Source organism: Protopterus annectens, chromosome 8.part0 (genome assembly GCF_019279795.1).
Source record: "Protopterus annectens isolate FY-2018-M chromosome 8.part0, PAN1.0, whole genome shotgun sequence".
In the NCBI taxonomy this organism is placed as follows: Eukaryota; Metazoa; Chordata; order Ceratodontiformes; family Protopteridae; genus Protopterus; species Protopterus annectens.
In genome coordinates this window covers 833,013,714-833,038,476 of record NC_056741.1, presented here as the reverse complement: position 1 = coordinate 833,038,476, position 24,763 = coordinate 833,013,714, and the positions used below count along the sequence as shown (strand labels likewise).

The window sequence follows — 24,763 nt, the reverse complement described above, 5'->3', positions numbered from 1 at the left end:
GGGGCTGACAGAGAGCTCCGGAGCCGAAATTTTAGTCTTTTTAGGTTTTGGTTGGTGAGAGTCCCCAGCCGGGGACAAAGGCAAGGATTTAGCCTTAGGAGAAACATCCATTTTCTTATGGGCTTTAGGAGGGGTTGAGACCTCCGACCCAAAAATAGCCTCTGAAAAGATTGATTTTAGAAGTCCCTTCAATATCAGCTTGTTTTTTCTTTCTAACAAAGTTCTGTTAGAAAAGTTCTCACAAATAGTACAGGGTGGTTCAACAGATAAATGGGAAGCTCCCAAACAATAAACACACAAAGTGTGTGCATCAGAAGTAGGCAGTTTGTGTCCACAATCAGAACACCGCTTAAAACCTGGACTACCTTTTTTATCTGCCATATTAATTAATAGAAAAGTACCAACAATGGTACAAGACAGTACCCGAAGGTATGAGAGAGAAAAGGGAAAAAGATTACCAACGATGGTAAAGAGAAAATACCTCACAGTAAAAGTAGTGAGTAAAAAATAGAAAAACCTGAAGAAATTATGAACGTTAGATGCGATAGGGTAAGAGACAATAAAATATCAACTTTTCTGACAGAAAAGTAATTTGTAAAGCAATTAAACAACAATTGACTGCACTTAGCTCAAGAGAAGTAGCTTGACACGACCGGATGGCAATGCGGCAAACAAAATCTGAGGTATCAGGGAGAGGGGGGTTGTGGGTAGGAGTTTAACTCAAGAATCTGAAGCTGACGCGAGCTTGGAAAATGACCAGCTCTGTTCCGAGGTCGGAACCGATACCCATATGTAAGGAATGAACGAGGATTAACAATATCAGATTATACATTTTCCATCTACTTCTTTTCTGAAGCAAAAATAAACGACCTTGTGTGGTAGAGTTTTATAATACTGTTCATTAAGGTCTACAGATTTTACACTCTCTCCGATAATGTGTTTACATTTTTAATCATTTTTGCCAGTCTGTTTTTAAATGCTTGTTTTTGAGTAGTATTCCACATTCCTAGTGAAAGCAGAAAAATTATGTGCTATTTGGTATTCATATTTATGCTAATTAGATGTCAAGATTTTGGCTAGATGTTCCTACTTTTCAAGGGCCTTTATTCCCATTTCAATTTCTGTTGAAATAAGCATTGGCATGAGCAGCTGAAAGTGCAACACTGGAATCAGAGTAATTAAAATAATCAATTAAAATTATATGCCTTTTACAACTGAATCTAAAGGGTATCATTCAATAAGATTTTTTCTGTGGGAGATGCAAGAGACATTGTGTCTTCAATGTTTGCACATTTGTCTATACCCTGAAGCAAAAGACACCTGGGAGGCATAAGCCAAATGCTTCCTTTCACCATCTGAGGAGCGAGTCCCTTTTCCATATTTAAAGGAAGGATTTGGACATTGAAGGTTGGTCTAATGAAGGCTGCAGGGAGAGCCAATTCTCAATGAAAGCCTCAGAAGGGGAAGTATGACAGCCTGTTAACTGAGGTCCAGGTATATGTAAGGAAGCTTGGCTAGGTGTATATTCTTTGGATGTACTGCTGGGGATGCAGCATTGCAGGCCAAGATCCACAGATTCGTGACCTAAACTTTCACTTTCCTGTCATGAACATCTTCCCTAAATAGCAAAGAAGGGATACGGTTTTTCACTTTGCACACAACAAGCCATGAGTTAGATTCAGGCACCTGCAGAAGGGGGTCTGGCTCGATTTACTCATAAAAGCCTTTGGTTCTGGCGGATGTGTATTGGTCCAAAGGCATAGTGGCCTCCAAAGAGGCAAGAGAGCTGGGGACTGGAATGGAACCTCACTAGACCACACACACAAATCAAATCAGGACATCAGGATCTGGGTCCCCAGTGTCCTTTTCCTCCTTCTTCCCTTTGAGAGGTTTCTCCTTTTTTTCTTTTGGGGGAGGGGGGTGCCTGTGACCAGAGACAAACCAGATTATACTCCATCAGAATGGATCAAGACATCAAGCCTCTGTATTTCAATATAGTCCTGAAGTGAAGGGTATGCTCCTTTTTAAAAGTATTCCAGGTACAGTCCCTTCAGATATTATAATCGGGCTTATCTGACTGGGTCCAAGAGAGAACTACACTTGCTGTGATAATCCTCATGAGAAATCTGTGTATTACATGCACATTTATTTGTTTTTTTGTTTGTTTTGCTTTGTTAGCAGGCATACCCAAAACATAATTGTCATCCAAACCCTACAATACAATCAAAATTAAGAGCTTCCCCAGTGCTGTACTTACCTCTAGCAGAGCAGGCTAAAAATACAGGATTAACTATGTTAAACAAGTGAGTCAACTTGCATACTGTGGCAAAAAAAAGATGGTTGACATCAAAGTAATACTAGAAAAATGCTGCCATTTCACAGAGGCCAGTGTCTGGCTTGGAAGGGTGCCAAGCTCTAAAAGTCAGGACAGATTTCAGTACAACTGCAACAGTGGGCCATATAAAGAACATTCAGCACTTCAAAATCGGAGGTCGCATTTCTCTCCAGGAACTTTTTAGAGGCATTATACAGTGACAGTCTGCTGTGTTGCAATATACTCAACTTCCCTTCAAATATGTCGGACTTCTGTTCAAAGTGGATGCAATGACCATTCAAATTTACAAAGTTATGTTTAAATAAAATCTGTTAAACAATAAGATAAATGTCAACGGTGGATTGAGGTATAGCCCCCCTTATACAAAATTAACAAAATGTAGAATTTTACAGGCATTTCACTGTGATACTGTGCTAAGCTGCATTATCCAAAATTTCCATTAGAGGTGGGCAAGTAATTTCTATTCAGGGGACAAGATGCAATAGATAACACCCCAAACACATGTGAACAGAGACAGCATTACAGAACTAAAAAGTTATTATAGTTCAAAAATAGTGAAGTGACCTTTTCTGTCATTGGAGTTAGACATGTCACCACCCAATGCTGACTAATATGAATAAGCAGTTGGCCTGGAAGCAATGGATAGAAGCCATAGGTTGAATTCACGAGACTGTCTAAATATAGTTCTGCCCAAAATTATGTTTTTCTATGTTAATTTTGTCCCCATGCCTGCTGAACATCAAGACTCTGTGAAATGGATTTAAGCCCATCCATTCCACCATGGTGGGGAGTTTCTAGAATCACAGAAGCAAGTGCCATCCACAGGGACTGCCTTGAAACAACCATTAGTGCTGTTACCTTACCAGCATCCAGGCTATCAGCACATTTGATTGGCCAAACTCCTGGGTATGTGGGCAAGTTAAAGGCATTACTTGCAAGGACCCATAACACCCTTCCCCTGTGACTGCAGCCAATACCCTTACTAATGAGGTCTACCAGCAAGCTGCAGCTTGGTGGGCCAAACGTTTGCCCCTAGAACAACTACATAGTACCATCCTTCTACAAAGGGACTATGATAGTCTGTCTCTTATTCTGCCCAGCCTTCCCTACTGGCTCCATTAACAGTCCAAGCTGCAAATCAAACTTGAATCACCTAGTCCATAGCCAAGGATTTATCCCACTACATCACAACAGCCGGTCTTTTTATTTCTAAAAATCACCAACTACATCTACTCAGTCATGCAATGCCATGACATATGTTTCTGAGAATTTGTTAGAAAATTCCAAAAGGCTTCAGGGATTTAATCCTGGAGGAGAAGTTACCATCAGTGGCCAACAAAGCCATTAAGCATTTCAGCTTTTTTACCAGTTAGTAAAATTTACTCATACATTCTGGTTGATAAATTTAATAAATATCAGAATATATTTGCACATGTTTATACTATTAAGACTAGAACTAGAAGACAAGTGCTACCTTCTGTCTTTTTAAATGTTGTAAGGGAAAAAAGATTTGACATTTTCAGTCTGGCATCTACCTGCTGTCTCTGTCAATGTGTTTTGTCCTAAAATTTTCTAAGAAAATCTGAAAAAGATAAAGATACAGGTAGACAAGGCTACAATGGCCATTAGAAACCAAAACTATTACATTCACTTTCAAGATAAGTGTTGCTGAACGGTTCTCTCCAAATTAAATATAACAGCTATCAACAGAAATGCATATACACTGTTGTTGTGATTTCAGACTTTAAAAGACTACACATTTCTGTAAAAACTTAGATTTTCATTCTTTCTAAATGTCACCTCATAAAAATTACACTGATTTTTTTTTTCAGTAAAATTCATAATGCAGCTGCTACTTAGGCTTTGGAATCTAAGAACACAACTAATAACAGTGTGTAGCTAATGGGTCTATATCACATTATCAGACTGTTAAAAGTTTGAACACCATATGGTCGACACCATATCTTCGAACTTTAAAAGTTCGAAAACATAAAAAACTTATCTGAAAGTTGCAAGTAGGGGGGCAAACCCTCTTGCACCCCCCCACACCCCCCCTACTTAAATATACCAACTCCGAGATCGCACTACATTGCAGGAAAGGGAAAGTTTCCCTTACGGAGATCTCCGTTGAAACGTTCGAAGTTTTACAAGTTTGAACAGATGGTTTCGACCATATGACGTTCGAACTTGTAAAAGTTGAACAACGTGAATGTGACCCATAGCTAACTGTGCCAACAGTTTCATGAAATTATCACAGAAATATATGTCAAACCAATATGTAACCAACTATTTAGAAACAGGAACACAGAAAAGAAACAGTCAGTAATACAGGCATAACCTTCCAGAAAATTACATTAGAAAAGACATAAGCAAAATGCCCTATATACCCATGTTATGAGATAAGGGGCAATTTTTAGCCTAAAACTCTTTAAAATCAACTGGCTCATTCATAAATTGAGGTGTTTGTATTTCTAAGCACAGTTGTAAAAGTACACACAGCCCAAAGCAGAAATCCATTCATTTTTGTCTTCTCATAAAGTACAGTGACAGAGACTGCCCATAAATCAAAGCTGCAGCAAAGTCCACCCTAAGGGGAAGGGAGGAGGCTCTGTCTCACTATAATGGTGAAGTTTTGCAAGAGCACTAGGTATTACACCCACTGGAGTCTGTGGCTGCCAATCCAGCACTGGCAAAGTGCAGTCACACTAGAAGCAGAGGGTGACTCGGCATGTAGAAGTACACTTTCGCTCAGGACAAACAGGGAGCTCAGAAGAACTAATGAGGGGGGTGTTCCATGGAGAGACAGTAGGTCATTCCTCAGGACAAATAAGCTGGCCAGCTCCCCAACATTTGGATCCACTGGGGAACAGAAGCTCCTAGGATTCCTGGTAGGAACGAATGGGCCATACAGCTTTTTCCTGGACCAAGAATGTCTTGTTCCTGGTGCCTGTCCTCTCACACCCAAAGAACTGATCCACTAATTAGGTGAGGTCCTAGGTAGTGGAGCAATTAAGGAGACTGTACATTAATTGTAATGCTTGCTCTTTCTCAAACATATCAGCCAAATTTCACTCTTGCCCTCCCAACCAAATCTGTAACTTTCCTTTTCAAATACATATAGTGATAACCCACTAATATGCCCCACCGAAAGAAATCAAAGTGAGGCTCAGGCAACAGAAAGTCTGACAGTGCTGGAGGCAACATGCCACAAAGTGCGAAAATTTTCCTTTTCCTTCCAAGTTTATAAGCCTTCATCTAAAAGAATATAAGGGGATAGATCAGAATTGTAAAATGCCAGGACCCCTGTAACTTTTTCTAATTACCACCAACACCCATGTTCAAAAAGAGAAAGTGGCTCAGATTTGTTCCTACAGCTGGAGCTCTAGCACTGTGGGTCTAAAGCACTACTGTAACTTTAGTCCACCAATTCATTTTCTTATTCTGATGCGACAAGGCAGTTCATTTGATCTTTGCCATACACACACAACCTGTCAAGACCTATTCACTGAACACTTCACTTAGTTTCATTATAGAATCCTCCATCAGTCAAAAAAGAGAGTAAAAATAATATAACCCTACTTCACATTCAAAAAAGACAGTAATAAAGTTTCCTACCTTTGTGATGTCTCCCTGGATCTGAATTACTCCCGGCAGAGGTGCCATAGCCTGCAGGTCCACCGCCACGATCTTAACATCTGAACTCTTCCCATCAATCCCTCTGACAAGACAGAAAAAGAGGGAAAAAAAATTAGAGTCCATCGCAGTACTGAATTACCATAAAAAAGTCAGGAAAGGTCAAGTATTTTGTAGTACTAACTTTAGTGCCTTTCTACCTATTAGCTAGCTTACTAACAAAAGGAAACACTGATGCATAAACAATCAAAGTCACTCAGTCAATCAACCATACAGCTCTACAGACTTGAAATCTGAGATTTTCAGACAATTACACTGAATATTTTTTGTCCATACACATGACTTAATTCTCTCAAGCTATCCTCATATGTCTTACAACAGTCTCCAAATGATAGATTGCATCTCCACAGAGGTCCATCCTGATCTTGCCAATAAGATGGGATTCTTATCTAGTTATTCAACAAAAGATGAACAATGAACACAGCAAAACTTCTCGTCTCATGATGCACTAAAAACCACTACAGCAGAGTCACTAAATGACACCACTCCTTTGTCGATGCCTATTCATATACTGTGCTATATACGTCTGCCAAAGAAACACAATGTGCAACACTATACAAATGGAGCACTGCTGCTGAGCCTCAAGATTCCACAAAAGGACACGGATTCCTGCTATTTTTTTAGTGTAGTGCAAAGTAGCCACTGAATATTCTGTCCTTTCTTGCCTGGCCTTTTTTTCAACGATTCTACTGAATTTTTCCAAACCCACTTTACTGGCACTGCAAGCAGAAATCAAACCTTTACTGTCATGCAGAACTTCTTTCACTGAAGAATGCACTGACTGACTGTTAAATTCATGGACAGAATACAAGGTTTGTCCCATCTAATTTACCTAGCTACCGAATATAAAAAGTCATTTTATGTTGAGTTCTGGTAATATCACTCTTGTCTGCCTAATGTCAAAATGCAACAGATAACTACTGCTATATCCAGACTACGCAAACTTCACTTTCAAAAGCAGTAGGCAACAGAAAGAACTTAGGGTTAATGAGACACTTGCATCAGTATGTTAAACAAGGAAGCATAAGAGACCAAAAACAGTTTTTGGACTTACTTATTTTTCAGGGCAAATTTTTGCAAGTCAATTACGCGGGTTCATACAGTATCAAGGCAGGGTGGACAGATATTACAGGGAAAGGGAGGTTAACTAAATCTACAGAAAAGGCCACAGCAACAGTATTGTACAAACAGAAATTGAAAGGAAGAGACGAATGTTAAACTTGTCGCTCTATACCTCTGTGGCTATGTAGTGTTGATAAAAGTTTTTGCTGAGATTTTGACAGCAAGATTGGAAAAGGTACTCCTGAGATCAAAAGGGGGACAGCAAGCAGGCTTTACAAAAGGTAGAGCCATCCATGGATAATTGGTGCACTTAGATTTTGAAAAGTGGGATGATGACAGAAGCCAAGGCAAAGCAAGGGCTGTGATAATGAACATTTGAAAGACCTCTTCTCACGGGAATTCATAATAGAAACTTTGACAACGATCACTTAAGATAGTGAGTGGCTTAAGGAAGTGAAAGCACCCTACAAAGCTACAACTACACGTACAGTGGATGTAAAACGTGTATACGGCCCTGTTAAAATGCCAGGTTTTTGTGATATTAAAAATGAGACCACAATAAATAATTTCAAAACTTTTCCCACCTTTAATGTGACCTATAACCTGTACAATTCAATTAAAAAACAAACAAATCTGTTAGGGGGGAAAAAACATACGATATACTGGTTGCACAAGTGTGCACACCCTTAAACTAATACTTTGTTGAAGCATCTTTTGATTTAATTACAGCATTCAGTTTTCTTGGGTAGGAGTCTATCAGCATGGCACATCTAGGCTTCCCTTAAACTAACACTTTGGTGTGTGTGTGTGTGTGTGTGTGTGTGTGTGTGTGTGTGTGTGTGTGTGTGTGTGTGTGTGCACACCCTTAAACTGATACTTTGTTGAAGCACCTTTTGATTTAATTACAGCATTCAGTCTTTTTGGGTACACACCTGCCATCAAATAGACAGACTCTGATTAACCCCAAATAAAGTTCAGCTGTCCAAGTAGGATTTTCACACACACCTAACTTCACTATGGGAATGCTCTTGCTCCCACTCCACATAATCTCCCTACACTATAGCTATTCTCTATAAGGTATAATTCTCAATAGCCTCCCATTGTTTTGTACCCCTAATAAACTCTAGGAATTAGCATAACTCCTAGAATGGTACAATTCAGTAGCCTATAAATTAACTGCATGAATTAGCATAACTGTTAAAAATATTTTGACTGCTTCTGTTATTGCATTGTGCTAATATGTTAAACTGTTAAAATATTGCATTGTACTAATATGTGTTTTTCTATTTGTTTAATTTTGCTTCATTTGTGCACATTACATTTCTCTAATAACTTACTGGTATGTTAAATCTGTAATTTGTAATTTTCTGGAGCTTTTCTCCCCAGGACTCCACTGAAAACGGGCTCCTCATAGCCCAATGGACTATCCTGGCAAACAAACTATAAATAAATAAATAATTTACTCAGCTGCCTGCTACAGCAAAAGCCATGGTTCGCAGAGAGCTTACAAAGCATCAAAGGGATCTCATTGTTGAAAGGCATCAGTCAGGTGAAGAGTACAAAAATATTTCCACAGCATATGATATACCATGGAACAGAGTGAAGACAGTCATCATAATGTGAAGAAAATATATGACAACAGTGATGTTGCAAAGAACTGGACATCCCTCCAAAATTGATGAAAAGACAAGATGAAAGCTGGTCAGGGAGGCTGACAAGAGACCTAAAGCAACACTGAAGGAAATGCAGAAATTTCTGACAAGTACTGATTGTGTACTACATGTGACAACAATCTCCCGTATTCTCCATATGTCTGGACTATTGAGTAGGTTTGCAAGACGGAAGCCTTTTCTTACACAGAAAAACATCCAGGCCCGGCTACAATTTGCAAAACAATACATTAAGTCTCCAAAAGACATGTGGGAAAATGTGTTATGGTCTGATGACACCAAGGTTGAACTTTTTGGTCACAATTCCAAAAGGTACGTTTGGTGCAAAAACAACACTTCGCATCAACAAAAGAACACCATCTCTACAGTGAAGCATGGTGATGGCAGTATCATGCTTTGGGGTTGCTTTTCTTCAGCTGGAAAAACGGCTTTAGTCAAGGTGGAAGGAATTCTGAACAGTTCCAAATACCAGTTACTTTTGGCCCAAATCCTTAAGGCGTCTGCTAGAAAGTTGAAGAGGAAGAGGAATTTCGCCTTTCAACACGACAATAACCCCAAGCACACATCCAAATCAACAAAAGAATGGCTTAACCAGAAGAAAATTAAAGTTTTGGAGTGGCCCAGCCAGAGCCCAGACCTAAATCCAACAGAAAATCTGTGCTGTGACCTGAAGAGGGCAGTGCACAAGGGATGCCCTCACAATCTGACAGATTTGGAGCGCTTTTGCAAGGAAGAGTGGGCAAATATTGCCAAGTCAAGATGTGCCATGCTGATATACTCGTACCCAAGAAGACTGAATGCTGTAATTAAATCAAAAGGTGCTTCAACAAAGTATTAGTTTAAGGGTGTGCACACGTATGCAACCAGCGTATTGTACGTTTTTTTTTATATTTTTTTCCCCTAACAGATTTGTTTGTTTTTCAATTGAATTGTACAGGTTATAGGTCACATTAAAGTTGGGAAAAGTTTTGAAATGATTTATTGTGGTTTCATTTGTTATATCACAGAAACCTGGCATTTTAACATGGGTGTGTACACTTTATATCCACTGTAAATGGTAGCTTTATACAATAAAATAGCAATAGGAGAGGAACACAAAGGCTGTCCTCTATCTTCAGGGCTATTCCTAATGACCAATGAATGTCTGATGCAAAGAGTTGGGGACAGCTGGTAGTATCAGAACAACATCAAGAAACAGATTGTGATTTATTTGCAGATGACTGCATGATTTTACTTGTGGATTTGCTATGCAGATTCCTGGGATATTGGAGATGTTCAATAGCTATTGAAATGAGTCAGGACTTGATTACCACCCTGAGAAGTCAGATGTGATTAGAATGTGATCTAATAACAGAAAAATACACAACCTGAAAAGACAGGATGGGGGAGTATTTGTAGCTTAAAGGTTAAAAAGTAAAAACAGTAGCTAAAATCACAGACAAGAACTGAGAGGATATGAAGTCAGGGAGAGGGAAAATGTTGAAAGACGCATGGTCAGTTGGACTTGCCTCACTTGGGGCTGAACAGAGAGAGTTCACACAATGATAAGCCCCCCCACATGTACATTACCTGGGAGGCATATACAAATCAATTTTTTAAGCAAGACTGGAGATATTCAATTGGCTTGTGACAGATTTGTGTGGAAAAGTAAAAGAGGAAGGACTGGAAAGGGCAGACTTAGGGCCCACATGAAAATGGAAGGTTGGGTTATACTAGACTTCCAGGTGATACGAGACCACTGTAAACACTTTGCAAAGGTTGAGAGGCATAGAAAATGAAAATATGAAACTGGTTGCCTGATAAAAACGCTGCAAGACAAAAAGTGGTAAACTAATGAGAAGTACAGAGGATGGAACAGACACGGTGATTCATAAGTTGCTAGGACATCAATTAAAGTTCACAGATGAATGGGACAGAAGTATCAGGGATCACTGGCAGAGCTGCCCTATGAAATTAGAGGGAGGGATGCTAATCTGGGAGGAAAACAGCACTAGAAAGTTAAGGAATCTAAGAGATGAAAAGTGAATAAAATGGATCCTTTTTGGTGGTGCATTTACAGAAAGGAGATCAGTTACTGTACAAGGAGATACTTAGAGAGTTAATAACCAGAATATCCAGAAAAGTTAGCTCAAGTACAAGGGTAAATCCAAGGATGCAGAGGAAAAATGGAGAATTAATGAGGCAGCTTTAAGCAGAGATGGAGCCAAGTAACAAAGGCAAAATATAAAATTATTTATAAGTGGCAGGGGAAGCAGTAGGTAAGCAGGCTTTTGGTAATGTGATGAAACAGTGGAGAAAAAATGATGTGGTACATGAGAATAATGGTTCTGGCAAGAATATTACATATGATAATGTTAAATGGAAGTTGGCCCCATGGCAGACCAATATAGAACAATGGTACACAGTTGGTAAACAACAACTGCAAAGATTCACTAGGAAGTGGGGTATCTATCCAAACAGTGCAGGAGATGTGGTGAGAAAACTGCTGCTCAAATACGTATGTGGTGGATGTACAGGGATGTCTTCCTATTCTGGAAGGGGAAAAGTGAGATATAGGGAAAATTACTAGAAAAGACAACACATCAATATGAATTTTGTCTTTGAATATGCATTGAGAAGGGATGGACTTTTCCTGAAAGATTACAAATCCAACCCCTGAGTGGGGAAGCGAGACAGACAAAGAATTTAGAAGGGAGCAAGTCTCTAAAATCTATACCAAAGGAATGGTAAGGATTTGGATGCAGGAAATAAGGAAGAATCACATGCAATGTTTAACTAGCAGATATAACAGAAGGGCTCAGTATTGGTTAGAACAGCCAAAGTAGTAAAAGGAAATGACTAAATGTCTGATGTTGTAGCAGTAGATGAACTACAACAGAGTGTAACAGGGATAAGAGTCACTGCACTTAACCTGGTGTAACCATCTAAAGGACAGAAGGTGAGGAAGTGGAGGACCCTGCTTCTGTTTCATATCTTTTGTTACACCCTTGTCAACTTCACTGACAGTGGTGGTTACTACAATTCAAAAACAAGATGGAGTATAGATGTTACCTTATCAAGTTAAAACTTGGTACTGGTCATTTCATCACTGGATAAAACACAGATCTGCTTAGGGTGATTTTCCAACTTTGACTTCTTAATTCAATTCCTTAGCTACTTATCTTTCAGTAGCATTTCACAGTTCATCTTCTGCAACTTAGAATTTCTGTTTCTTCTTCAATATATCCATAGTTTTATCTTTTGTCACACCTCTAGTTTGTTTTATTAATTGGAGTCGGTTTCTAACTTATTATTCAATGCTGTCAATTTAAATTGTTTAAATATAATTTTCCTTTGCTTTAGATAATTTTACAGTCATGTCATCACTATACTACCTACTTAGTTATAAGGACATTAAAAAGATGAGGCTGAAGAATAAGAGACCATTCATATGGGCAAAGCAAAGACCTCTGACATTCTAGAACATGACAGCACAAAGAATGGTGTGGTTAAGGTCTATGTAGAACACGATTCATACGAGTATTCACACAATCACCACACAATCACCACACACACACGTATATATAATAAATGTGTGCATGCATATGTGATGTGTGTATATGTATACATATAAGTATACATGTACATATGTATGCATAAACATATATATATAAAGATATATACACACACATGAACACATATGTATAGCTTTTATATTCAGATATATGTATACAGACAAAATATAAAATATATAATATTTAAACAAACACGCATATATACAATATATTACACACACAAATACACATTTCATACATAAATACAGACACACACATTTAAAACAGTTGCACTATCTATAATTAAACAGGTTTTGATAAACCTATGAACAATTGACCAAAAATACTGAACCACTATTCATCACATGACAAGAAAGAAAGAAAGAAACAAACATGGATCTTTCTCCTTATCCATCTTATATCCTTCATCAAAGTTTAAATGGCATGCGATTCAGAGCACTGTGTTTGATATTCGAAGTGTCTACGAAAATGGCATTTGAAGATCGCTGGTATCTATATATGTATACACATAATATACACACATTACCCAGATAGCTGCGTTCCATTTTTAGTTGTCCTTCATCTCGCCTTCCTTCTTGCTGGATGGGTTCGGAGCCGATCCTCGGCTCCGACTCAGCCACTTACTTAGCTCGACAGCTCTTTATTGGCTCGAGGCTACCCCTTATCCCAGAATGCCCAGCATCAGCTACCCAGATCTCATTTGAGATACCTCACACTAGACATAATTATAGAAATTAATCCATTAATAGACCTGGATGTACAGTTAATTGTCATGGTTTGGTTGGGAAGCAACTAATAACAAAACAAATTAGTCAGTGAAACCATTGAGAAACTCCTCTCAATCCTCGAGGAAGGGGGATGGAGGGAGGGACACAAGAAGGAAGGTGAGATGAAGGACAACTAACATGGAATGTTATGGTAGGTACATGGAACGTTATGGTAGGTGCATAACTTCTTTATGTCAAATTGTCCAATCTCACCTTTGTTCTTGCTGGAAGAAACCACGTCCCTAGCACCTCAATCCTGGGTGGCTCATTGGAACACTTTTCAGAACCGTGGAACCAAAGGAAGCCCTGCCCCGTGAGAACACATCTACATTGTAATGAGAAATGAATGTATGAGGATCTGCCCAAGTAGCTGCTGTACAAATTAAATCTATGGGCAATCTAGATTGAAACACTACCAAAGTAGCTACTGACCTGGTTGAATGCCCTTTGGGTATTGTTGGAAGAGCTTTTTTTCACAAATGGTAGGTATGGCCTACGGTGTCTGATAACCATTTTGACAATGTTACTTTAGAAACTGGAAGGCCTGGTTTGTTGTTAGCAAATGAAAGGAACAACTGATCTGACTTTCTCTTCTCTTTAGTTCTATGGAGACAGAAACGCAGTTGTCTATGCACATCCAATTGGTGTAATCTGTATTCTGCCTTGTTGGAATGATTAGGGAAAAAGACAGGAAGGTCAATGGATTGATTCAAATTGTGTTCTGAACAAACTTTAGGTAGCAAAGATGGGTTGGTTCTCAGAGGAACTCTGTCTTTGTGAAAAACTAGGTATGGAGGGCGAACACATAGTGCATGAAGTTCTGAAACACGTCCGGCAGAAGTAACAGCAACTAAGAAAAGAGTTTTCCAAGAGAGAAATTTCAAGGAACATGATGCTGCTGGTTCAAAGGGTGGCAGTATCAAGGAGGCCACAACCAAATTGAGATCCCAAGGTGGAAGGGGCACTTTTACTGGGGGTCTAAGTAGAGATGTACCTCTCATGAAGGCCTTACAGAGTTGTGAGACATTATGCTGGAGTTAGAAACTCCGACATGAAAATCTGAAATGGCAGCTAATTGTACTCTGATGGTAGTAGCTGCTGCACCAGAATGAAACAGTTCTGCTAAGAAATCCAAAGTCTCATGTATAGGAGCTGTAAAAGGATCTAAATTTCTGCATTCTGCCCAATAACAGAATCTTTTCCATTTGCTAGCATAGACTTTCCTTGTATTTGTCTTATGGGAGGAAACAATAATATCACGCACTGCTGGGGAAATATTGGGGAGCCTGCCTAGGATTGGAAGTGGAGTAACCAAGCTGTGAGCTTGAGAGATTGGAGGGATTGGTGTAGCCCCCCTGACTGATGAATCAAGAGGTCCGGTACTGGGTCCAGAATCTAAGGCTGGGCTAGAAGGTGAGGGTGAAGGAACAGAAACTAAATCTGTCGCGGCCAATAGGGGGCAATGAGGATCATTTTGCAACCCAACGATTTTGCTTTCTGAATGACTTTTGGAATTAGGTGAAAGGGGGAAATGCATAAAGGAGTCCCTGAGGCTAATCGTGGACTAGAGCATCCCTGGGTGTCTTACCTGGAGGAGGAAAGTACAGTTGTGTACACTTACCATAAATGTAGATGTTAGAGTGTATTCACTGTTGCAGTCATTACATTTGGGTAATCCTGCTGGCAGACTGCCCTCAGTCAGCCTGAATTCCAAAGTCTTGGGTCCTGCGTCGGCTGCTGTCGCCCCTTCCCTGACGTCAGGTCGTCAGGGGTATAAAAGAAGCAGCCGACGCCATTTTCTTCAGTTTTTCTTGCCCCAGATGTCAGGTGCCCCCTAAAAGGGTAGCCAAAATTTATATATATATATATATATATATATATATATATATATATATATATATATATATATATATATATATATATATATATATATATATATATATAAATACATGCACCAATATAAACTTTACCTTCATCTACAAGCAAATACACCACATAGGTTGTATAAATCAGAGAAGGAAAAATAAGTTCCAGCAGAAAAAAGGGAGATGGCGGGTGGGTAACCTGGACTGCAACAGTGAATACATTCGAACATCTACATTTATGGTAAGTGCACACAACTGTACTATGTTCTTCGTGTTTCACTGTTGCAGTCATTACATTTGGGTAGAGTCCCAAAGCTATGGTTGGGAGGCTGGAGCTAAACAGCATTCGTAGCAGCTATGAGGCCCTGCAGAACTGCAGTGGCAAAGCCTGCCCTGGATTTAGAGTAGAGTGGCAGATGATAGCGCTTTGTAAAGGTGTGCACTGAACTCCAAGTAGCATCCTCTAAAATGTCTTTGGTTGGTACTCCCCTGAGAAAGGCTGCTGAAGTGGCTGCAGCTCTGGCTGAATGTGGCCTAATGCCCTTAGGCACTGGCTTGCCATGGTGAAAATAGCAGAAACTAATGTAGTGGCCTATCCACTTTGAAATAAGTCTGCTTTGAGATAGCCTTTCCTTGTGATCCTGTAGCATATGCCACTAGTAATTGCTCTGTCTTCCAGAAAACTTTGGTCCTGTCCAAGTAGAATCTAAGCTGTCTGTATACGTCCAAAGAATGCAGAATTCTCTCCCCCTTGTTCTGTGGATTTGGATAAAAGGTTGGCAGATGAATAGTTTGGTTTAGAGCCACACTGGACATAAATGTTGGGTTTGTAAATCCTGTCTGGATAAAACATAATAAAAGGTTCCACAGCCATGAGTGCCTGTAGCTCTGAAACTCATCTTGCAGAAGTTATTGCTAGGAACAGAGCTGTTTTCCAAGACAAAAACTTTATAACGGCAGTAGCAGCTGGCTCAAAAGGAGGCAGGGTAAGGTTTTCCAAGACATAGTTGAGGTCCCATGCAGGTATTGGTGATCTCCTTGGAGGCCTTAAATTTTTCACTCCTCTGAGGTACTGCCTTAATAAAGGATGAGAAAAGATTGGTGGCTCTGTATTGTAATGAGCCGAAATGGCAGAGGCATGAATTTTAATTGATGAAAAAGATATGCCTTTGTCCAGCATCTCAGTTAAGTACTGCAAAATCTGAGGGATATTTGGTACAGCTGTATCAGTTCCTTGTGCCTGGTTCCAAGCACAGAATCTCTTCCATTTTCCAGCATAAGATTTTCTAGTACTAGGCCTTCTGGCTTTCAAAATGACTTCCATCACAGCTTTACTGAGAGATGTGTTTTGTATGATTACATTATCCGCCATGCTGCCAGGTTTAAAGTCCTGAGTTGGCTGTGCAGGATCTGATTGTTTTGCTGGGACAGCAGATGGGGTATTTGAGGTAAGGTCCAAGCTGGGAATTGAGACAAGTTCCTTAGGATTGGATACCAGTACCGGCGGAGCCAGTCTGGGGCAATCAGTATCATCTTTGGCTTCTCCTGTCTGACCTTTAGGAGTACCTTGGGGTCGAGAGGCAGTGCAGAAAAGGCATATACTGATAGGGCATCCACTTTCCATGCTTGTCTGTGATGAGTCCTTGTGCAGAATCTTTTTAGTTGGTAGCTGTGAGGGGAGGCAAATAGATCTATGTCCGGGCATCCCCATTTCCTTGTTATCATGTTGAAAACTTGTGGATCCAGGTGCCACTCGTGGGGATCCATGAGGTTTCTGCTTAGATCATCTGCCAGAGTATTTTCCTTTCCTGGCAGGAATTGTGCCTGCAGATGTACTTGGTAAGTCAATGCTGTGTCCCACAAAGTAATGGCTAGTCTGCAAAGGGGGTAAGAATGTGTGCCCCCCTGCTTGTTTATATACCACATGATCGTGGTGTTGTCTGTCTTTATCAGTAGTTGTCCCGGATGAAGTAGGTCCTTGAAGGCTGTCAGGGCATTTTGAACAGCTAGCATCTCTTTTTGATTGATATGTAGATGCATTTGGTTTGAGGACCATGTGCCCTGAATGCATCTTCCTGCCATGTGGCCCCCCCAGGCATAATCTGATGCATCCGTTGTTAGTGTCTGCCTGACTGGGGGTAATGTGAATGGCTGTCCCTTGTTCTGGTGACAAGCCTTCGCCCACCATCGAAACTCCTGTTGCAGGCAGGCAATGAGAGTAATCATTGTTTCCAGGCTGTGGCAATGTTGAGTCCAAACACTTTTTAGGTACCATTGAAGTTTCCTCATATGCAGTCTTGCATATGGAATTAGTAGGATGCAGGATGCCATGAAGCACAAAGCCTGCAGAATTTTTCTTGCAGATAACTGGGCCTTTGCTGCCAACATTTTGAAATAGGTAGTCAGTTGCCTTTGTTTGTCTGACATGAGATAAACCATCTGGGCAGTTGCATTTAAGCTTGCACCCAGGAATATTATCTCTTGAGAGGGTACTAGTTTTGATTTCTGTTAGTTGACTGTGTACCCTAGGCATGTTAGAAGTCTTTTCACAAACGCCAGATGCTGTAGAAGAATGTCCTTGTTCTCTGCTTGAATTAGACAGTCGTCCAAGTAAGGATACATTTGCATTTCTCTGTCTGCAGAATGCAATTACTGGTCCCAGGCACTTTGTAAAGACCCTGGGTGCAGTAGATAAGCCAAAGGGCAGTGCAGAGAATTGGTAATGCATTGAGCCAGCCTTGAATCTGAGGTATCTTCTGCATGATTGTCTGACTGGGACATGCAGGTATGCCTCTTTTAGGTCTAAAGTCACAAGCCACGCGTTCTTGCCCAGCATGGGCAGAAGCTGCTGCAAAGTCAACATTTTGAATTTTGGTATATCTAGGAATGTGTTCGGAATAAATAGGTCCAGTATTGGTCTCATGCCTTGTCCTTTCTGGGTACCAAGAACAGTCTTGAGTAAAATCCTTGTCCCTGCTCTTGCTCAGGTACTTGTTGAATGGCCCCCATGCCCATGAGGGATGACACTTGTTTTTGTGCCTCTGCCCATTGACATTTTGACAGATCTGGCCAGCCGTTTGCCTTTGGCAGGGTATGGAAATGGAACTTATAGCCTTGTGACACTATATTTAGAACCCACTTGTCCTGGGTTATAATGTGCCAATTTTGAGAAATAAAAGTGCTAATTTTCCCCCTAAGGGTGCTGGCCAGGAGATAAGTGCTTGGTGCAGGCAGGGGGAAGTCATTGGGACTGTTTCCTGTATGGTTGTGATTTGTCTTCTCTAACTTTGGAGTTAAAAGCACCCCATTGCTTTGACCTGTATGAACCTTGTGCCTGGGCTCTGCCTCTAGGGCGTCTGGATCTGCCCTTTTGAGGTCTGTCTGACACAGGAAAGGACCAATTCTTTGTAGGCCAGTGTCTACTAAACCTAGGTGGCTGTACTTGTAAAAAATCTTTGACAGTTTGCATAGATTTAGCTTTGTCCTCCATTTTCTTTAACACCTCTTCTGCCTTAACACCAAACAAGGTATCATGCTGTAATGGAGCATCTAATAATTTAACTTTGACATAAATCAGGCAGATTTTGTTCCTTTAACCAGGCATGCCTCCTAATTACATAACCCGTAACTCCGGCCCTGCAGGAGGCCTCCAAAGAATCAAAACCACATTGCAAAGTATGCTTTCCAACTTGTTCAGCTGCAGGCAATAAATCCTGCATTTCTTTGTTTTCTGCATATTCAGAATTTATCAACATTTTCTGTTTATGCAGTGACATAATATATTGCTGATATTTGAGCATATGAAACTGACAATTTAACGCCCTTATAGCCAAGGTAGCAGAAGTGTAAATCTTTTTTCCCCCATCTGTCCAGTGCCCTAGAATCCCTGTCAGAGGGGGTAGGGTTTTATGCAGTGGAAGCTTTGACCCCTTTGGGACCCTGAGAGATAGTTTCTGGGTCAGCAGCAGGGATTTTGAAAAGGAATTTATGAGAGTCAGGAACCCTGTAGTATCTGTCCGGCTTAACATGAGCTGGAGGTAAGGAGTCAGGGGTCAGACTGGACTCTGAAAATACATCATCTACAGTGTCTAACACAGGTGGAATAGCTAGGGGCCTGTGTTGAGGTAGTAAAAGGAAGTCTCTGAGCCTTTTCTTAGATTCTGAATAATCTTGGCTCTCCCAGTGGAAATGCTCCCTCATGGTATGTAAAGTTTCCCCAAAAGAATAATCCTCAGGAGGAGAGGCTGAAGGGATAGATTCTTCAGCATCAGAATCCTCATAGGGAGGAAGAGAGTATTCCTTATCAGAAGAGGAATCAGATGAAATGGAAACATGATCTGAAGATTCATATTCCGTCTCTTGCCTAGGCCTCTTATCAGGAGGGGGATGGGAACCCCTGATCAAAGTAATTAAGTCTCCGGCCATTTTGAGCATCTGTTTTTTGGGCATGGAGGCCTGTCCATGAGGCTGTTGTACTTGTTTCTTTGTCTTTAAAGGTGCTTTAGTCTTTGCCTTTGAAGCTGAAGTCGTTTTAACATATAATTGAGTAGGTCTGAAAACACCCTCAGAAGCCGATGCCTGCTCAGCGGCTCTGGACCCATCTGAGGGAATAGTCTCCGAAGGTCCAGTACCTTGAGTTTCCAGCGGCCTGGTCGACTCCACGTGGGTGTCGGTAGCGGCCTGCGAATCTAAAGTAGCAGTCATCAGGGGCTGCAAAGGTGTCTCACTGAGAACCGGTGAACCGGTGACTGGCTTAGAAGAAGCCTTGTTATCGGTTTTGGACCTCAGATGCCTGTCCTTTTCTTTGCATTTCTTGTGAATTCCGGTAGTCGGATGGCTATCCGACGACATCATATAATTAAATCTTCTGCCAAAATAGTGAAATGCAAAATCGTACCGACGCTTAATAGTGCGTTGGTTAAATCTAGCACAAAACCGACAACTAGCAACGTCGTGGTCAGGGACTAGGCAAGGAATACAGTAAGAATGAAAGTCCTTATGAAGTATTTGCTTCCCACAAGAAATACAATTATTAACTTTTTCTGACATCGGTCTGGAGCAAGAAAAAAAGTTTCCCCAATGGGGTACTTAGCTTTACTGAAGACTTCGGATCTGAAATTCGAACACGAAAATCTCAGGAGTCAGCCGACTGGCACTTGCAAACTGCTTTTGCTTCGGGCACCGTGCGGCAAGAAAGACTGAAGAAAATGGCGTCGGCTGCATCTTTTATACCCCTGGCGCACTGACATCAGGGAAGAGGCGACAGCAACCGACACCGGACTTAGACTTTGGAATTCAGGCTGACTGAGGGCAGCCTGCCAGCAGGATAACCCAATTGTAATGACTGCAACAATGAAACATGAAGAACATCATATTTGACTTGAATTCTTATGCTTCTCAGGAGAAGTGACAACCTTGTTTTGAATAATGGAAACGATTTCCTGAGGCAATTTTACAATCATTTTTCTTGTGTTTAGCTATGTTCCTATGTATATAATAGATTGACAGGGCAACAAGACAGATTTTTTTAAGTTTATTGTGATGCCTAGTTGAGCACAGGATGTGATGGTATAATCTCGTGCCTCTATAAGTTGTTGCCTGGTGGTAGCAGTGAGGAGCCAGTCATCCAGATAAGGAAACACCTGGAATCCTAGACATCTCAGGTGAGCCGTGACTACTGCCATGCATTTGGTGAACACCCTAGGGGCTGTGGTGAGACCAAAGGGCAGAGCTCTAAATTGGTAATGACTGGCCCCTAGCTGGAAGCGTAGAAATCTCCTGGACCATCTGTCCATTGTTATATGATAGTACACGTCCTGAAGATCTATGGACCACATCCAATTGCCCTGACCCAGAAAGGGGAGAATGGACTGCAGTGTTACCATCCGGAACTTTTCTTTTTGTACAGATTTGTTTAACGTGCTGAGATCCAGAATTGGTCTCCAGTCCCCTGTCTTTTTGGCCACTAAAAAGAATCTTGAGTAAGTTACGGATCCTACTTAGTCTGCGGGGACTTCCTGGATGGCTCTTTTTTCTAGCAGTCTTGAAACTTCTGTGATTGCCTGATCCCTTAGATTGGGTGGAACATCTGGGATGGATTTTTTTTTTTAAACAAAAGGGGGTTGATGAAAGGGAATCTTGTAACCTCCGGATGCAATGGCTAGTACCAATTTTTCTTTTGTAATATTTTGCCAGGCGATTGGATACAATGAAAACCTTTCCCTGACTGCCTCCAGAGTTGAGCAGTCAGGCATCCCTTCAGGATGTTGATAGGGTTTGGAAGAGAATACATCTCCGTCACCCTGATTTTGCGGACCCCCTCTGTCACGAGGGCGGCGTCTGCCATTGTTATTATTCCTCCCTCTGCCCCTGGAGGAAAAATCACCACGTGCATCAGGCACGGGTCCTTCTGATTTTCAAAACCACATCTTTCCACCCTTCTGACCCTTTGGGTATGGTCTGGTAGGAGTGGAAAAATGGACTCTGACATCAGAGAGCATCTTGCCTTCCTGCTGGCACCTGGTAAGCATGTCTTTCACCTGAGGCCCAAAGAGAGAGGAGCCATCAAAGGGGGTATTGGTGAAGGACGCTCTGAAAGGTTCCGCAAACTGACACAGCCGCAGCCAAGAATGTCTCCTAACAGCCACTCCTGTTCCTGCAGCTCTACTCGCTCCATCAGCTGCGTATGAAATAAGCCTCATGGAGGAGTTGACTACTGAATTAAGAGTCGCCAGCTGGGTAGCTACCTTGGCTGAAGCTCCCTCAGCTGTGGGATCTTGTAGGGGTGTTTCCAAGCTCGTTTAGGAGATCCCTCTGAAGCTTAGTAAAATGGGAAACATAGTTCAGGGACCTAAGGGAGAAGGTCGCTGATGAAAACATCCGCTTCCCATATCTGTCCATCGTACAAGAGTCTTTATTAGGCAGATGGACAGATGAGGAGGTTTCAGCTAACTCTCTCTTTGTGGCTGCTGCTACCACCATGGCATCACCTGGGACACCTTTAGTTAAGAATTGTTTGTCTTGAGGAGCTGTGATGAATTTATTGGGTCTCCTCAGGAAAGGTTCCATGGAATCTGAAGCTGACCAAGCCTTTACAGACACTACAGACATGAGTGGATCAAAAGGCGGGACACCCAGGAGGTGGAAGGTCGGGAACCCAATGTGTCCAGGTATACAGACTCATCCTCGGAGGGGGCTAGGGAAGTCCAGCTATGACTCTGCCTGAGAATCTCAAGGATGTCCGAAAAGGAAACATCTTCAGAGGCAGACCTTGGGGACCCCTCCAATTCATCCAGGTCTGTATCTGAGGTGACAGGCTCAGGGGAGTCTTGGTGCTTCCTCTTGCACTTTTTCTTCCGGAAAGCCTGCTCAGAATGCTCTGGGGAGTGTTTCGGAAGAAGAGGGTTCACCCAACGGGGTGCCCTGAGGCATAGGTTCCCTACGCTTTGGGAGGAGCAGAGGTTGTCACAGGCACCGAGGGGGACGGAGCCGATAGTAGAGCCGTCTGTGGGGACAGCACTCTCTGCATGACCTCGAAGGCGCAGAGGTCTTGACACAAGGAGGGCTCCAGCTCCGAAGTGCCAGGAATCCCACCCTGCACCGAGGGCGACGGCTCTGAGGCTGATGTGGGAGCTGAGCTCAACTGAGCCGACGCTGAGAGAGGGAGAGCGGGGTCGGACAAGGGTCCCATGCCACTTTCTCCCTCAGAGACGAGAGAGCTTCGGTGCCCAGATACCTCGATGGGAGGAAGAATCGAGGTAATCGGAGCCAACGAGGATGTCATCGGTGCCAAAGGAACCACTATCGGAGCGTCCATGGACTCTGGCTCCGAACTAAGCATAGTCTGAGGAGGAATCTAAACCGAAGTGGATGGAGCCGAAGCCTGATGAGGTGGGTTCGAAAGCATTTTAGCAAGGGCCTGTGACTTCAGCAACCTACTGACCACTCTCTCCACATCCTGATCCGGTAACCTAGAGGATCAAGAAGAGTGGGAAGATGAGCAAAGACTGGACTTGCTTTGAAGTAAGGGTGACTATGACATCGAGCGAATCGGCTCCAATTCACCGACATACTTGGTTTGTCAAGCTCACAGGTCGGTTCTGAACATGGAGCCGACGGCTTGACTAGTTTCAAAGGTTTCACTGGCTGAGATGCTTTAGCCAGAGAATCCTGTTTTAATAATCCACAGAGGATAAGCTTGTTTTTCCGCTCCTGCAGGACCCTTGCACTAAAGGCATGACAAATAGCACAACAGTCCTGCAGGTGCAGAGCCCCCAAGCAATAAACACAACTAGTGTGCCCATCTGACACAGACATCTTCTGACAGCATGAGTCACACTGTTTAAAACTAGAGGTCTTAACTTCCTTAGACATTTTACCAAAAAGACAAACTACAATAGTAACTAAAAATTGATAAAGACCTTAAAGGAGAGCCTCTAACTTAAACGACTGTACTTAAGGCGGGGGGAGAACTCTCTAAGTTAAACGAGTTCAGGGAATAAAAGAAGGCCTAATGACTAAGGGGCGACGGCCAACAAAGCACAAAAAAAAGCACAGCAAGGACGAGATAAGGGGTTTACAATAAAAGAAACTTACAAAACTACAACGAGAGAAAATATATATCAAATTTTAAGCAGAATCTTCTTCTTCTTCTTTCGGCTTTTTCCCGGTTAGGGGTCGCCACAGCGGATCACCTTGTCCGCACATTGAATGGCAGTGGAGTTTTACGGTGTCGAGTTGCCAGCCCAGCGCCCAACCTTCCACAGAAGGCACACTCACACGCACACCTAGGGCCAATTTAGAGTGTCCAATCCACCTGCAGCATGTCTTTGGGATATGGGAGGAAACCGGAGCACCCGGAGGAAACCCACGCGACCACAGGGAGGACATGAAGACTCCGCACAGAAAGCACCCCAGCCGAGGATCGAACCGGAGAACCTCTTGCTGTGAGGCAGCAATGCTAACCACTGCACCACCGTGGCCGCCCTTATCAAATTTTAAGCAGAATATTTGAGTTTAATAGAGAAAACAATTATACTAAGCCTGAGCCAGTACTGATCACAACCTCGCAGCTAAAGCGGCAAACGAGATCTGGGTAGCTGAAGCTGGGCATTCTGGGAAAAGGGGTAGCCTCGAGCCAATAAAGAGCTCTCAAGCTATAGGAAGTGGGCGAGTCGGAGCAGAGGATTGGCTCCGAACCCATCCAGCAAGAACGAAGGCGAGATTGGACAACTTAACATTGTCAGTTTTCTGTATAAACATATACAGTTTTTACTTCTGATATAATGCCAACTCAATACAAACTGTTCTGGGCCTGTACTGTATTTCTCATCATGAAAAGAGCTCACATACACATCCTTCCCAAAGTCCAAATATATTGTCATTTGGAATCTTACATTCTAAAGACTGTGTAGACCTGTGCATATAAATACATGGTTATTTCCATTAAATTCTTTGACATTAACTTTTTTTTACAACAAATATGGGCTCTCCGTTATAAACTGTGCTTTAGTTGTGTTTTAGGTGCAAACGTAACAAGATATCTCCATTTTAAATGCGCAAGTGCAGAATCACATTTACCAAGTTTTCCATATGAATGTTTCAAATGCTTGAAAACATTACTCATACGGAAAAATAAACAGTTCAGTTTTGACATTATAAGAGCATGATATATTTATGAACTGTGCGGTAGTGTGCACAAGAAAAAGCAAAACAAGAAAATTTGTAGTTTATCCAATTACTGAACATTTAGGGAACACATGCTCAAACACCTAAGAAAAACAAAACATGCATCACATAATTTTAGTGGAATATTACA

The 24,763-nt window shown here is 41.7% G+C and overlaps 1 protein-coding gene across 2 annotated transcripts in view; it reads right to left on the bottom strand.

Moving 5' to 3' along the window:
• Positions 1 to 24,763, bottom strand: part of FTSJ1 (FtsJ RNA 2'-O-methyltransferase 1) — a 1,029,035-nt gene that overhangs the window by 761,503 nt on the left and 242,769 nt on the right. For both annotated transcript variants that reach the window (XM_044080307.1, XM_044080308.1), the window contains exon 4: positions 5,951 to 6,053. In XM_044080307.1, coding sequence (XP_043936242.1) covers positions 5,951 to 6,053 — 103 coding nt within the window. The remainder of the gene's footprint in view (positions 1 to 5,950; positions 6,054 to 24,763) is intronic.